Raw genomic sequence first — 16,725 nt, forward strand, 5'->3', positions numbered from 1 at the left:
GAAAAAAAGAGGAATGAGTTCAGCAGATTGATTGACAGGTCACTTTCACACTGCATGATTTTGGTCAGTCTTTTGCTTTACTATTTATAAGCCAAACCCAGAAGCGGAACATGAATAGCAAAAGTATAATGGAAAGATTTGCATGTCTTCCATGTTTTGGACCAACTCCTGATTTTGGCTTATAAATACTGATGCAAAATACTGAGTGTGAAAGTGGCCTTAGAGCTATATACACAAAGAGTATACATGTCCTGGACTGGAGAATGTCCCTGTCTGGGGAGGGTCTCACATACTTACTGCTTATTCTGATGTGTTGACGGTGGCGCAGCAGAAAATTGCTCTGAAGAATCTTTGACGAAAGAAAACAAGTGTTTCATCAGAAGGAAATCATATAGTAAATGTCTAGATCAGCACAATACAGGCGTCCAGTGGAGCGCTATGTGATAGAGAAGCATGGCTAGTGATAGCATCGAAGGACTTTCTGTATTTGATGCATGTGTAGGGATGTCAGGGGGAACACAAACTGTTTTCTGTGCATTGCTTTCTGCTCATATAGTGGCAGTGATGAATAATGTCTAGTAACCACTGGACTAGTATTACCTGGAAATGCAGGGGAGAAACAAAGCTGGTCTTTCCTGCCAGCAAGAACATTCATAAAAAAAATAAGGTGTGATAAAGCCCACATGGAACCTGCATTTATTACCTTGATGTTCGTGTTTCTGCTGCACGGCCGCTGTTTCCGTTGCTGGTGAAAAAATACGATTTAATGATAAATAAATAGCCTGTGAAATGTTAGTAATAGAAATATGAAAAGGTAACTAAACTTTTAAAAAACTTTTGACATGTCATAGTGTTGTGTCAGAAGTTTTGATCAGTCGGGATTCAACCACTGAGACCCCCACTGATTGCTAAAACATAGTGGCAGAAGCGCTCGGATGAAAGCTGTGTCACTTTGTTTCTGATCAGCTTGTCTCGGAAAGCCGAGCCATCGAATTCCAGAGTCAATAGACAGTCTATAAACCCGTACACCGCTGGTGCGGCTTTCCTCGTGAAGCTGATCTGAAATTAAGCAGCACAGCACTCACTCAGCGCTCAAACCCCCACTGATCAAAACTTGTGACATGTCACTGTAATATGTCAAAAGTTTTTTGAAAGTTTAGTTACACTTTAAGTATAATCCTAGTGACCTCAGAAAGCATCTAATAACCCGGATGTATAACCTGTATAATCCCATCACATGTTCTATGGTAGGATAAACGTCATACTAGAATTATACTTATAATTGTAGTTCTTACTATGTGATATAGCAGGACTAACTCTCCGTGAATTACTCACATGTTTCTTGTCCCGGTACCTCTTAAGCTTTTCGGTAGCCACCATTTGTGTCTTCTTTAAGAAAAAAGTAAAAAAATAAAATAAGATCAGCTCCATGTCATGAGTGAAGGACTAGTAGGATTAGTCTATGCAATAAGATTGTCCTGCGGAGACTGAATGAGGCGGCGCTCATAGGAGTAAAATAAGTGACCCCCTAGACTCCAGTGTGGAAATTCAGCCAAGTATACATTTTCTTGAATGAATCCACATTCGGCAATTGCCTTTCTCGCCGATACTCTCCTGTTGTTCCTCTGTTGGCCACTAAGGCACGCATTTCTTATAGTGCCAGCACGTGCCAAATCACCAAGCCTTCCCATTGCTCTTTGCCTGAACAATTAGGTTCAAAACTCCAGTTTGCTAGTTGTATCCTCCTGAGATTATTTATTATCGACCCTGCCTGAACTTGACCGGATGCTGCATCTTGTCTGCAGTTATTGTACCTCGCCTCTACACGTCAGCTGCTGCCAACAGAAACTCCTCTGGGGGTAGCGACCTTGGCATACTAGCAGCCAAGTCCACATCTCCATACAGAGGTTAAAAGATATAAACCTAGCTATCCCTTAGACTCCGCTCCTCAGTTTAGCCCCACGCCAAATTCGTTGGCAACATAGTGGATCCACACCATCCTCTATAGGCCCCGTGACACATATATTGATATAAATGCAGCATATTTCTACAGAGCGATTGTCCTTTATTTACATACAGAATATTTTTAAACACACCAGGCTTTCTCCTGTATAAAGAACTTAAAAGTAACTGGGGCCATGAAACATGAAACATACCCACTCATGTCACCCTGTAATGTCTAATATGATAAATGACTAGCGCCCTCTAGTGTAAATTATGTTTGTAACCCGGTATATGTGCCACCATACTTTATGCCACTCTAAGTCTGGATAACATAGCGTCTGCCTACAATCAGATCATCGTGGCAGGATTCTGTACTTACCGACTGGTGGTCTCATGCTTGTCAATTGTCTCATCCACCTCCACTTTCATCATCCCTTCTTCCTCCTCATCCTCCTCCACCTTCATCATCTCTCCCTTCTCGGTGTTCATCTTCTTTTTCTCCTGTTTTATCTTAGTCTCGTCCTCATTTTCCTCCATACTATTAGAAAGTAAAGATTGTGAGAGTATAGGACGCACTCTATCTGCTCTACGGATGTATAATTAAGGAACATCACCCCTGCCCACATAGAAATATTCACACCCATATTGTGTTACACATGACAGTATTAAAATACAGATAAAGTAGCTCAATGTTATAATGGTATCATGAGTTATAATGTCCAGCACAAGAGTGTAACCCAACCCCAATAATATACCTTCATCTAACATTAGTCCTATTGTTAGCCCGTGGACGTGTCCTGTGTACTTATCCGGCACGTGTTCTATGTCATATTTGTATCGCCATGTATTACTCTGTCTGGATAACCCAAGTCATTCATTATCAAATCAATATCTATAATGTACGTTATTTAGTGTCTGTATACCATAAGCTCATTGTAGCCGGATTCTTTACATACCCAATGATGTTATCATATTCATATTCTTTCTCTGTCTCACTCTCTCTCTTCACATGTTCAATATTTTCTGTCTCTACATAAATTTCTTCCACTCCTTCTTCATCCTCATCTTCTTCACTATTGAAGCACACATAAAAAAGTTACATACAAACAGGGTTATTTCTAGAGAATTTATCCACATATCTCCCCACCCGAGGAGGCATAAATAATTTTTATTAATTTTAAAGCAGTTTTCTCATAATGATCATTTATCGGCTGTCTACAGGATGTGTCGCTGCGCATGATCAACTATCTCCGGCAGCACCATAGAAAGTGAATGGAGCAGTGGCCAAGAATGCACAGTACCAATCCATTCACATAGGGCACTTCAGGACCCCCGTTCTCGGGATAGGTGAGGGTCCCAGTGGTCGACCCACCACTGATCAGACATTTATAACCTATTCCGTGGATCGGGGCTAAATGATCATATTGAGAATAACCCTTTAATGCTTACTGTGACTAAATAATACCCTCATATATTAACTGAATAATACCACCATTCAGTGACTAGATAATATTACCATACAGTGACTGAATAATATCTCCATACAGTGACTAAATAATACCATTATACAGAGACTACATAATACCATCATACAGTAACTGAATAATACCTCCATACAGTGACTGAATAATAACTCCATACAGTAACTAAATAATACCACCATACACTGACTGAATAATACCTCCATACAGTAACGAAATAATACCTCCATACAGTAACTGAATAATATCACCATACAGTGACTGAATAATACCACCATACAGTGACTGAATAGTAGCTCCATACAGTAACTGAATAATACTTCCATACAGTGACTAAATAATACCACCATAACCTGACTGAATAATACAACCATACAGTGACTGAATAATACCACCTTACGGTAACTGAATAATAACACCATACACTGACTGAATAATACAACCATACAGTGACTGAATAATACCACCTTACGGTAACTGAATAATACCTCCATACAGTAACTAAATATTACCACCATACAGTCAATGAATAATAGAAAAAAGAGGAAGCCTCCAGCTCACCTTGTATGCAGACTTGCACTGCTAGTAGCGCCCGGGTCCTCGTGTTGGCACACGATCAAGAAGTAGAGGCAGAGAACAGAAATTGGATCCAGCGCTGATGAGGGTAAAAGGGAAACTTTTTCCAAGTTTTATTTGGTCATTTAAAAGCAGAATCGGCAGGATAATGTCCTAGTACAGAGGGAGGTTCAATAGTGTAGATATACACCATTGAACCTCCCTCTGTACTAGGACATTATCCTGCCGATTCTGCTTTTAAATGACAAAATAAAACTTGGAAAAAAGTTTCCTTTTTAACCTCATCAGCGCTGGATCCAATTTCTGTTCTCTGCCTCTAAATTAATAATACCACCATTCACTGACTGAATCATACCACCATACAGTGACTGAATTATACCTCCATACAGTGACTACATAATACTCTCATACAGTAACTGAATAATACCTCCATACAGTGACTGAATAATAGCTCCAAACAGTAACTGAATAATACCACCATATAGTAACTGAATAATACCACTATACAGTGACTGAATAATACCACCGTACAGTGACTAAATAATACCACCATACAGTGACTGAATAATACCACTATACAGAGACTACATAATACCCTCATACAGCAACTGAATAATACCTCAATAGCGTGACTGAATAATACCTCCATACAGTCACTAAATAATACTATCATGCAATAATTGAATAATACCACCATATAGTAACTGAATAATACCACCATATACTGACTGAATAATACCTCCATACAGTGACTATATAATACTACCATGCAGTAACTGAATAATACCACCATACACTGACTGAATAATATCACCATACAGTGACTGAATAATACCTCCATACAGTAACTGAATAATACCTCCATACAGTAACTGAATAATACCACCATACAGTAACTGAATAATACCACCATACAGTGACTGAATAATACCACCGTACAATGACTGAATAATAATACCATACACTGACTGAATAATACTACCATACACTGACTGAATAATACTACCATACACTGACTGAATAATACTACCATACACTGACTGAATAATACCTCCATACAGTGACTGAATAATACCTCCATACAGTAACTGAATAATACCTCCATACAGTAACTGAATAATACCACCATACAGTGACTGAATAATACCACCGTACAATGACTGAATAATAATACCACCATACAGTGACTGAATAATACCACCGTACAATGACTGAATAATAATACCATACACTGACTGAATAATACTACCATACACTGACTGAATAATACCTCCATTCAGTGACTGAATAATAGCTCGATACAGCTGACCGCTCTTCAAACTGTATTTGCGTCACATTTTCTTCCACTCCTTCTTCATCCTCATCTTCTTCACTATTGAACCACAAATAAAAAAGTTACATACAAACAGGGTTATTTCTAGAAAATGTATCCACATATCTCCCCACCCGAGGAGGTATAAACAATTTTTATTAATTTTAAAGCGGTTTTCTCATAATGATCATTTATCGGCTGTCTACAGGATGTGTTGCTGCAAACGATCAACTATCTCCGGCAGCACCATAGAAAGTGAATGGAGCAGTGGCCAAGAATGCACAGTACCGATCCATTCACATAGGGCACTTCAGGACACCTGTTCTTGGGATAGGTGAGGGTCCCAGTGGTCGAACCACCACTGATCAGACATTTATAACCTATTCCATGGATCGGGGATAAATGATCATATTGAGAATACCCCTTTAATGCTTACTGTGACTAAATAATACCCTCATACAGTAACTGAACAATACCACCATACAGTGACTAGATAATATTACCATACAGTGACTGAATAATATCACCGTACAGTGACTGAATAATACCTCCATACAGTGACTGAATAATATCTCCATACAGTGACTGAATAATATCTCCATACAGTGACTGAATAATATCTCCATACAGTGACTGAATAATACCACCGTACAGTGACTAAATAATACCACCATACAGTGACTGAATAATACCACTATACAGAGACTACATAATACTATCATGCAGTAATTGAATAATACCACCATATAGTAACTGAATAATACCACCATATACTGACAGAATAATACCTCCATACAGTGACTATATAATACTACCATGCAGTAACTGAATAATACCACCATACAGTAACTGAATAATACCACCATACACTGACTGAATAATACCACCATACAGTGACTTTATAATACTACTACCACGCAGTAACTGAATAATACCTCCATACAGTAACTGAATAATACCACCGTACAATGACTGAATAATAATACCATACACTGACTGAATAATACTACCATACACTGACTGAATAATACTACCATACACTGACTGAATAATACCTCCATTCAGTGACTGAATAATAGCTCGATACAGCTGACCTCTCTTCCAACTGTATTTGTGTCAAATTTTCTTCCACTCCTTCTTCATCCTCATCTTCTTCACTATTGAACCACAAATAAAAAAGTTACATACAAACAGGGTTATTTCTAGAAAATGTATCCACATATCTCCCCACCCGAGGAGGCATAAACAATTTTTATTAATTTGTAAGCGGTTTTCTGATAATGATCATTTATCGGCTGTCTACAGGATGTGTCGCTGCGCATGATCAACTATCTCCGGCAGCGCCATAGCAAGTGAATGGAGCAGTGGCCAAGAATGCACAGTACCGCTTCATTCACATAGGGCACTTCAGGACACCTGTTCTTGGGATAGGTGAGGGTCCCAGTGGTCGAACCACCACTGATCAGACATTTATAACCTATTCCATGGATCGGGGATAAATGATCATATTGAGAATAACCCTTTAATGCTTACTGTGACTAAATAATACCCTCATATATTAACTGAATAATACCACCATACAGTGACTAGATAATACCAGCATAATGTGACTGAATAATATCTCCGTACAGTGACTGAATAATACCCTCAAACAGTAACTGAATAATACCACCATTCAGTGACTGAATAATACCACCATACAGTGACTAGATAACACCAGCATAATGTGACTGAATAATATCACCGTACAGTGACTGAATAATACTTCCATACAGTGACTAAATAATACCTCCATACAGTGACTAAATAATATCTCCATACAGTGACTGAATAATACCACCATACAGAGACTACATAATACCCTCATACAGTAACTGAATAATACCTCCATACCGTGACTGAATAATACCTCCATACAGTCACTAAATAATACTATCATGCAGTAATTGAATAATACCACCATAAAGTAACTGAATAATACCACCATACAGTGACTGAATAATAATACCTCCATATAGTGACTAAAAAATACTGCCATGCAGTAACTGAATAACACCACCATACAGTAACTGAATAACACCACCATACAGTAACTGAATAATACCACCATACACTGACTGAATAATACCTCCATACAGTGACTTTATAATACTACTACCACGCAGTAACTGAATAATACTTCCATACAGTCACTAAATAATACTATCATGCAGTAATTGAATAATACCACCATAAAGTAACTGAATAATACCACCATACAGTGACTGAATAATAATACCTCCATATAGTGATTAAAAAATACTGCCATGCAGTAACTGAATAACACCACCATACAGTAACTGAATAATACCTCCATACAGTGACTATATAATACTACCATGCAGTAACTGAATAATACCACCATACACTGACTGAATAATACCTCCATACAGTGACTAAATAATACCACCATACAGTGACTAAATAATACCACCATACAGTGACTGAATAATACCACCATACAGTAACTGAATAATACCACTATACACTGACTGAATAATACCTCCATACAGTGACTATATAATACTACCATGCAGTAACTGAATGATACCACCATTCACTGACTGAATAATACCTCCATACAGTGACTAAATAATACCACCATACAGTGACTAAATAATACCACCATACAGTGACTGAATAATACCACCATACAGTAACTGAATAATACCACCATACAATGACTGAATAATAGCTGCAGACACTGACAGAATAATACCACCATACACTAAGGCCTCATTCACACGACAGGGTCCGAGTGTCGGGCGGGAAAATCGGCCCTTTTTGGCCGATTTTCCCGGCCGGTTTGCATCCGTTCCGGGCCGAGTTCCGTTTTTATCGGCCGATTTGGACCCGATTTGCATCCGTTTTTTTCCCTGTCCGTTTTAAAATCGGATAAATTTCATTTACATTTTTTGCCACACACAGCCCTTTGTAGATAATGCCACAGCCCCCCTGGTAGGTAATGCCACACAGCCCCCTGTAGGTGATGCCACACAGCCCCCTGTAGGTGATGCCACCAAGTCCCCTGTAGGTGATGCCACCAAGTCCCCTGTAGGTGATGCCACCAAGTCCCCTGTAGGTGATGCCACCCAGCCACCTGTAGGTGATGCCACCCAGCCCCCTGTAGGCGATGCCACACAGCCACCTGTAGGCGATGCCATACAGCCACCTGTAGGCGATGCCACCCTGCCCCCTGTAGGCGATGCCACCCTGCCCCCTGTAGGTGATGCCACACAGCCCCCTGCAGGCGATGACACCCAGCCCCCTGCAGGCGATGCCACCCTGCCTCCTGTAGGCGATGCCACCCTGCCCCCTGTAGGCGATGCCACCCAGCCCCCTGTAGGCGATGCCACCCAGCCCCCTGTAGGCGATGCCACCCAGCCCCCTGTAGGTGATGCCACCCAGCCCCCTGTAGGTGGTGCCACCAAGCCCCCTGTAGGTGATGCCACCAAGCCCCCTGTAGGTGATGCCACCAAGCCCCCTGTAGGTGATGCCACCAAGTCCCCTGTAGGTGATGCCACACAGCCCCCTGTAGGTTGCACCCATCCCCCCCTTCCAGGAGAAGTCACTGACTTCAATGTCCATATATGGACAGTGGAGTCACTGACTTCTCTTGGAGAGGAATTCCCTGCCACAGGTCGGGAATTCCGCTTCAGAAGTGAGTGACGTCACTGTCCATATATGGACAGTGTAGTCACTCACTTCTCCTGTAGCGGAATCCCCGGCCATAGAGTCGGGGATTCCGCTGCAGAAGTGAGTGACATCGCTGTGTCCATATATGGACAGTGTAGTCACTCACTTCTCCTGTAGTGGAATCCCCGGCCATAGAGTCGGGGATTCCGCTGCAGAAGTGAGTGACATCGCTGTGTCCATATATGGACAGTGTAGTCACTCACTTCTCCTGTAGCGGAATCCCCGGCCATAGAGTCGGGATTCAGCTGCAGAAGTGAGTGACATCGCTGTGTCCATATATGGACAGTGTAGTCACTTACTTCTCCTGTAGCGGCATCCCCGGCCATAGAGTGGAGGATTCCGCTGCAGAAGTGAGTGACATCGCTGTGTCCATATATGGACAGTGTAGTCACTTACTTCTCCTGTAGCGGCATCCCCGGCCATAGAGTCGGGGGATTCCGCTGCAGAAGTGAGTGACTTCGCTGTGTCCATATATGGACAGTGTAGTCACGCACTTCTCCTGTAGCGGAATCCCCAATCCCCGGTCGGGGATTGGGGATTTCGACTCCTACAGGGAGCAAAAAAAGACCCTCCTCCTCCTCCTCCTCACATGCACTCTGCACTGTGAGGAGGAGGAGAGAGAGTGCGCGAGCGACGGTAGACCCGGCCATCACTCAAGACATATTCTGGTGATGGCCGTGTATTACCCGGCCCCATAGATTTCGGTACCCGGCCGAAAACAGGGCATGTCCCATTTTTTGACGGCCGGTTTTCCCGGCCGTCAAAAAATTGGTCGTGTGAATAGCCCCATTAGGGGTCTATTGTTCCTAATGCAGCCGGGTGCCGGCCAATTTATGAAGGGCCGGCACCCGGCCGGGAAACCCTGTCGTGTGAATTCCGCCCAACTGAATAATACCTCCATACAGTGACTGAATAATACCACCATAGAGTGACTGAATAATACCACCATTCAGTGACTGAATAATACCACCATACAGTGACTGAATAATACCACCATACAGTGACTAAATAATACCTCCATACAGTGACTAAATAATACCTCCATACAGTGACTGAATAATACCACCATACACTGACTGAATAATACCACCATACAGTGACTGAATAATAGCTCCAAACAGTAAATGAATAATAACTCCATACAGTAACTGAATAATACCACCATACAGTGACTGTATAGTAGCTCCATACAGTCAATGAATAATACCTCCATACAGTCAATGAATAATACCTCCATACAGTATTTAAATAATAACTCCATACAGTGACTGAATACCACCATTCACTGACTGAATAATACCACCATACAGTGACTAAATAATACCACCATACAGTTACTGAATAATACCACCATACAGTGACTGAATAATACCACCATACAGTGACTGAATAATACCACCATACAGTGACTGAATAAAACCACCGTACAGTGACTAAATAATACCACCATAGAGTGACTTAATAATACCACCATGCAGTGACTGAATAATACCACCATGTAGTGACTGAATAATACCACCATGCTGGATCTATTGCACTAAGAATACCAGTGGTGCCCTGCAGACGCCATTGACTTTTAATGGGTCAGCTGGGCTCCGCCGAAGTGTCCGTCATTTTGACAGGAAAAATATAATCCTTTTTGTTCTACAGACTTACGGTATTTCCTCAAGGGTAATCCAAAAAGGATCATCTCCATATCCTGATGGCCTGGAAGAGAAAATAGAAATCCAGTTAGAATAACAAAACTGAAACCTACCAAAAAAAATCATCTATCATATTTGGCAAGGATGTGGTGTCCGAGGCACAGTTAGCTCTGCCCACAGCCCGACCTGCAAGAAGCCTGTGAGGAAGGAGATGTGAGTGCTCAGTCTGTCTGTTGTTTGTGCCTCCATTTGTCTGTGAGACTGAGTGTTTGTGTGTGTATAAATTCTAGTATGTGGGTATGTGTGTCTTTGTGTGTGTGTGTGTGTGTGTGTGTGTGTGTGTGTGTGTGCCTAAGTGCCTATATATGTATCTGTATAGTGGCGTAGCTATAGAGATCGCATCGGTCGCTACTGCGACCGGGCCCCCAAGCCTGTGGAGCCCGCATGGCCCCGTTGCCACCCATTACTGACCGCTCTTCCAACTGTATTTGCGTCCTCAGGACGCAAATACAGTTCAGTGCAATGCTGGAGTCCTGCTCCAGTATTCACTGTGCCGCGAGCGGCTCGGCGCAGGCAGGCGCGATGTAGTGAGTCACTCACAGCACAGACCGGAGGAGAAGGATTCTCCACCCATCGTGGGAATGGGGATAAGTAAGTAATTATGTTATTATTTTTCTATTAGGTATGTACATATGGGGGCATTATACTGGGTATGGGAGAGGGGCTCATATGGCAGCTGCTGAGGGGGCATCATACTATATGGGGGGCATTATACTGTATGGAACAGCTATGGGGGGCATTATAATCTATGGGGAAGCTATATGAGGCATTATACTGTATAGGGGCATTATACTGTATAGGACAGCTGAGGGGGCATTATACTGTATGGGGGGCATTATACTGTATGGGACTTCTAAGGGGGCATTATAATGTATGGGGGGCATTATACTGTATAGGACACCTAAAGGTGGCATTTTACTGTATGTGGGCATTATTTTGTATGTGGCAGCTATAGAGTGCATTATACTGTATGGGGAGCATTATACTGTGTGGGGCAGCTATAGGATGCATTATACTGTATGGGGGCATTGTACTGTATAGGACAGCTAAGGGGGGCATTATACTGTGTGGGGCATTATACTGTATAGGACAGCTAATGGGGCATTATACTGTATGGGGGCATTATACTGTATAGGACAGCTAAGGGGGGCATTATACTGTATGTGGCAGCTATGGAGGGCATTCTACTGTATGGGGAGCATTATACTGTATGGGGCAGCTATAGGGGGCATTATACTGTATCTTATCCTGTATGTGGCAAAATGGAGGGCATAATACTGTATGGGGGCATTATACTGTATAGGACAGCTAAGGGGGGGGAATTATACTGTATGGGGCATTATATTGTATGGGACAGCTATGGGGGGCAATATACTGTACTGTGCAGTCCATTATCCATTTATTTCTATTGAGGCACTTCATTTATTACTGCCCCCTATATTTCACTTATAGTATTACACTTGCACACACACTATTCATTTATTATTTCTTACTACACATCCCATGCACCACACACCACTCCCCTCAAGACTAGTGGGAGTGGCTATTATTATTTAAAGCACCTGCTCGCCCTTTCATCAGCATTTCTGGCCTGGCTGTGTCCATTTGTAAGTATGGCCTTTGTCGGTGTTTTTGTATATGTCCCTGTGTTTTTATCTGTACTGTGCAGATATAGGGGGCATTATACTGTATAGGGCATTATACTGTATGTGGCAGCTATGTAGGGCACTATGGTGTATGGGGGAATTATACTGAATGGGGCAGCTATAGGGGGCATTATACCGTATGGGGGCAATAGACTGTACGGAGCAGCTATAGGGGGCATTATACTGTATGGGGGCATTATACTGTATGTGGCAGCAATGGAGGGCATTATACTGTATGGGGGCATTATACTGTATAGGACAGCTAAGGGGGCATTTTACTATATGGAGGGCATTATACTGTATGGGATAGCTATTGTGGGCATTATACTGTATGGGGCAGCTATAAGGGGGCTTAAAATACTGTATGGGGGCAATATACTGTATGTGGCAGCTATGGTGGGCATTATACTGTATGGGGGCACTATACTGTATGGGCGCATTATACTGTATGGGACAGCTATGGGGGCTTTATACTGTATGTGGCAGCAATGGGGGGCATGATACTGTATGGGACAGCTATGGGGCATTATACTATATTGGACATTATAGTGCATGGGGCAGCTATGGGTGCCATTATACTGTATGGGGGCATTATACTGTATGTGGCGGCAATAGGGGGCATTATACTGTATGGGGCATTATATTGTATGGAGTGCATTATACTCTATGGGGGCATTATATTGTATGGGGCAGCTATGGGTCGCAATATACTATATATATGGGGCAGCCATGGGGGTATGATACTGTGGAGGCAGCTATGGGGGGCATTATACTGAGTGGTGGCATCTATGGGGCATTACACTGTGTGGGCAGCTATGGGGGCATTATGCTGTGTGTGGGCAGTTATGGGGGCATTATACCGTGTAGGGGCAGCTATGGGGCATTATACTGTGGGGTCAGCTATGGGAGGCATTATACTGTGGAGGCATTCATGGGGTCTGTCGTGCAAGGCGGCTGGGTAAGGTGTGCATGCAGTAATTTAATAATACCACCATATAGTAACTGAATAATACCACCATACACTGACTGAATAATACCTCCATACAGTGACTATATAATACTACCATGCAGTAACTGAATAATACCACCATACACTGACTGAATAATACCTCCATACAGTGACTAAATAATACCACCATACAGTGACTAAATAATACCACCATACACTGACTGAATAATACCTCCATACAGTGACTATATAATACTACCATGCAGTAACTGAATAATACCACCATTCACTGACTGAATAATACCTCCATACAGTGACTAAATAATACCACCATACAGTGACTAAATAATACCACCATACAGTGACTGAATAATACCACCATACAGTAACTGAATAATACCACCATACACTGACTGAATAATAGCTGCAGACACTGACAGAATAATACCACCATACACTAAGGCCTCATTCACACGACAGGGTCCGAGTGTCGGCCGGGAAAATCAGCGGTTTTTGGGCGATTTTCCCGGCCGGTCTGCATCCGGTTTGCATCCGTTTCGGACCGAGTTGCCGTTTTTACCGGCCGATTTGGACCCGATTTGCATCCGTTTTTTTCCCTGTCCGTTTTAAAATCGGATGAATTTCATTTACATTTTTTGCCACACACAGCCCTTTGTAGATAATGCCACAGCCCCCCTGGTAGGTAATGCCACCCAGCCCCCTGTAGGTAATGCCACACAGCCCCCTGTTGGTGATGCCACATATATGGACAGTGTAGTCACTCACTTCTCCTGTAGCGGAATCCCCGGCCATAGAGTGGGGGATTCCGCTGCAGGGGTGTGTGACATCACTGTGTCCATATATGGACAGTGTAGTCACTCACTTCTCCTGTAGCGGAATCCCCGGCCATAGAGTCGGGGATTCCGCTGCAGAAGTGAGTGACATCGCTGTGTCCATATATGGACAGTGTAGTCACTCACTTCTCCTGTAGCGGAATCCCCGGCCATAGAGTCGGGGATTCAGCCGCAGAAGTGAGTGACATCGCTGTGTCCATATATGGACAGTGTAGTCACTTACTTCTCCTGTAGCGGCATCCCCGGCCATATAGTCGGGGATTCCGCTACAGAAGTGAGTGACATCGCTGTGTCCATATATGGACAGTGTAGTCACTTACTTCTCCTGTAGCGGCATCCCCGGCTATAGAGTCGGGTATTCCGCTGCAGAAATGAGTGACTTCGCTGTGTCCATATATGGACAGTGTAGTCACGCACTTCTCCTGTAGCGGAATCCCCAATCCCCGGTCAGGGATTGGGGATTTCGACTCTTACAGGGAGCAAAAAAGACCCTCCTCCTCCTCCTCACATGCACTCTGCACTGTGAGGAGGAGGAGAGAGAGTGCGCGAGAGACGGTAGACCCGGCCATCACTGAGGACATATTCCGGTGATGGCCGTGTATTACCCGGCCCCATAGACTTCTATGGGAGCCGGACGGCCGGGTACCCCGCCAAAAATAGGGCATGTCCCATTTTTTGACAGCCGGTTTTTCCAGCCATCAAAAAATTGGTCGTGTGAATAGCCCTATTAGGGGTCTATTGTTCCTAATGCAGCCGGGTGCCGGCCGATTTATGAACGGCCGGCACCCGGCCGGGAAACCCTGTCGTGTGAATTCCGCCTAACTGAATAATACCTCTATACAGTGACTGAATAATACCACCATAGAGTGACTGAATAATACCACCATTCAGTGACTGAATAATACCACCATACAGTGACTGAATAATACCACCATACAGTGACTAAATAATACCTCCATACAGTGACTAAATAATACCTCCATACAGTGACTGAATAATACCACCATACACTGACTGAATAATACCACCATACAGTGACTGAATAATAGCTCCAAACAGTAACTGAATAATAACTCCATACAGTAACTGAATAATAACTCCATACAGTAACTGAATAATACCACCATACAGTGACTGTATAGTAGCTCCATACAGTCAATGAATAATACTTCCATACAGTCAATGAATAATACCTCCATACAGTATTTGAATAATACCTCCATACAGTGACTGAATACCACCATTCACTGACTGAATAATACCACCATACAGTGACTAAATAATACCACCATACAGTTACTGAATAATACCACCATACAGTGACTGAATAATACCACCATACACTGACTGAATAATACCACCGTACAGTGACTGAATAATACCACCATACACTGACTGAATAATACCACCATACAGTGACTGAATAATACCACCATACAGTGACTGAATAATACCACCGTACAGTGACTAAATAATACCACCATAGAGTGACTTAATAATACCACCATGCAGTGACTGAATAATACCACCATGTAGTGACTGAATAATACCACCATGCTGGATCTATTGCACTAAGAATACCACTGGTGCCCTGCAGACGCCATTGACTTTTAATGGGTCAGCTGGGCTCCGCCGAAGTGTCCGTCATTTTGACAGGAAAAATATAATCCTTTTTGTTCTACAGACTTACGGTATTTCCTCAATGGTAATCCAAAAAGGATCATCTCCATATCCTGATGGCCTGGAAGAGAAAATACAAATCCAGTTAGAATAACAAAACTGAAACCTACCAAAAAAATCATCTATAATATTTGGCAAGGATGTGGTGCCCGAGGCACAGTTATCTCTACCCACAGCCCGACCTGCAAGAAGCCTGTGAGGAAAGAGATGTGTGTGCTCAGTCTGTCTGTTGTTTGTGCCTCCATTTGTCTGTGTTTGTGTGTGTATAAATTCCAGTATGTGTGTGTGTGTGTGTGTTTAAGTGCCTATATATGTATCTGTATAGTGGCGTAGCTATAGAGATCGCATCGGTCGCAGCTGCAACCGGGCCCCCAAGCCTGTGGAGCCCGTAGGGCCCCGTTGGCACCCAGTGCTGACCGCTCTTCCAACTGTATTTGCGTCCTCAGGACACAAATACAGTTCAGTGCAATGCTGGAGTCCTGCTCCAGTATTCACTGTGCCGCGAGCGGCTCGGCGCAGGCAGGCGCGATGTAGTGAGTCACTCACAGCACAGACCGGAGGAGAAGGATTCTCCACCCATCGTGGGAATGGGGATAGGTAAGTAATTATGTTATTATTTTTCTATTAGGTATGTACATATGGGAGCATTATACTGGGTATGGGAGGGGGGCTCATATGGTAGCTGCTGAGGGGGCATCATACTATATGGGGGGCATTATACTGTATGGAACAGCTATGGGGGCCATTATAATCTATGGGGCAGCTATATGGGGCATTATACTGTATGGGGGCATTATACTGTATAGGACAGCTGAGGGGGCATTATACTGTATGGGGGGCATTAT

The 16,725-nt window shown here is 42.9% G+C and overlaps 1 protein-coding gene across 1 annotated transcript in view; it reads right to left on the minus strand.

The window, feature by feature from the left end:
- Positions 1 to 16,725, minus strand: part of LOC142760399 (uncharacterized) — a 93,828-nt gene that overhangs the window by 11,149 nt on the left and 65,954 nt on the right. The window contains exons 9-15 of the mRNA XM_075863585.1: positions 6,408 to 6,470; positions 5,311 to 5,373; positions 2,901 to 3,017; positions 2,324 to 2,482; positions 1,336 to 1,389; positions 704 to 745; positions 298 to 349 (exon numbers count right to left, since the gene is read on the minus strand). Coding sequence (XP_075719700.1) covers positions 301 to 349; positions 704 to 745; positions 1,336 to 1,389; positions 2,324 to 2,482; positions 2,901 to 3,017; positions 5,311 to 5,373; positions 6,408 to 6,470 — 547 coding nt within the window. The 3' untranslated portion in view covers positions 298 to 300. The remainder of the gene's footprint in view (positions 1 to 297; positions 350 to 703; positions 746 to 1,335; positions 1,390 to 2,323; positions 2,483 to 2,900; positions 3,018 to 5,310; positions 5,374 to 6,407; positions 6,471 to 16,725) is intronic.

Source organism: Rhinoderma darwinii, chromosome 4 (assembly GCF_050947455.1).
Source record: "Rhinoderma darwinii isolate aRhiDar2 chromosome 4, aRhiDar2.hap1, whole genome shotgun sequence".
Taxonomy (NCBI): domain Eukaryota; kingdom Metazoa; phylum Chordata; class Amphibia; order Anura; family Rhinodermatidae; genus Rhinoderma; species Rhinoderma darwinii.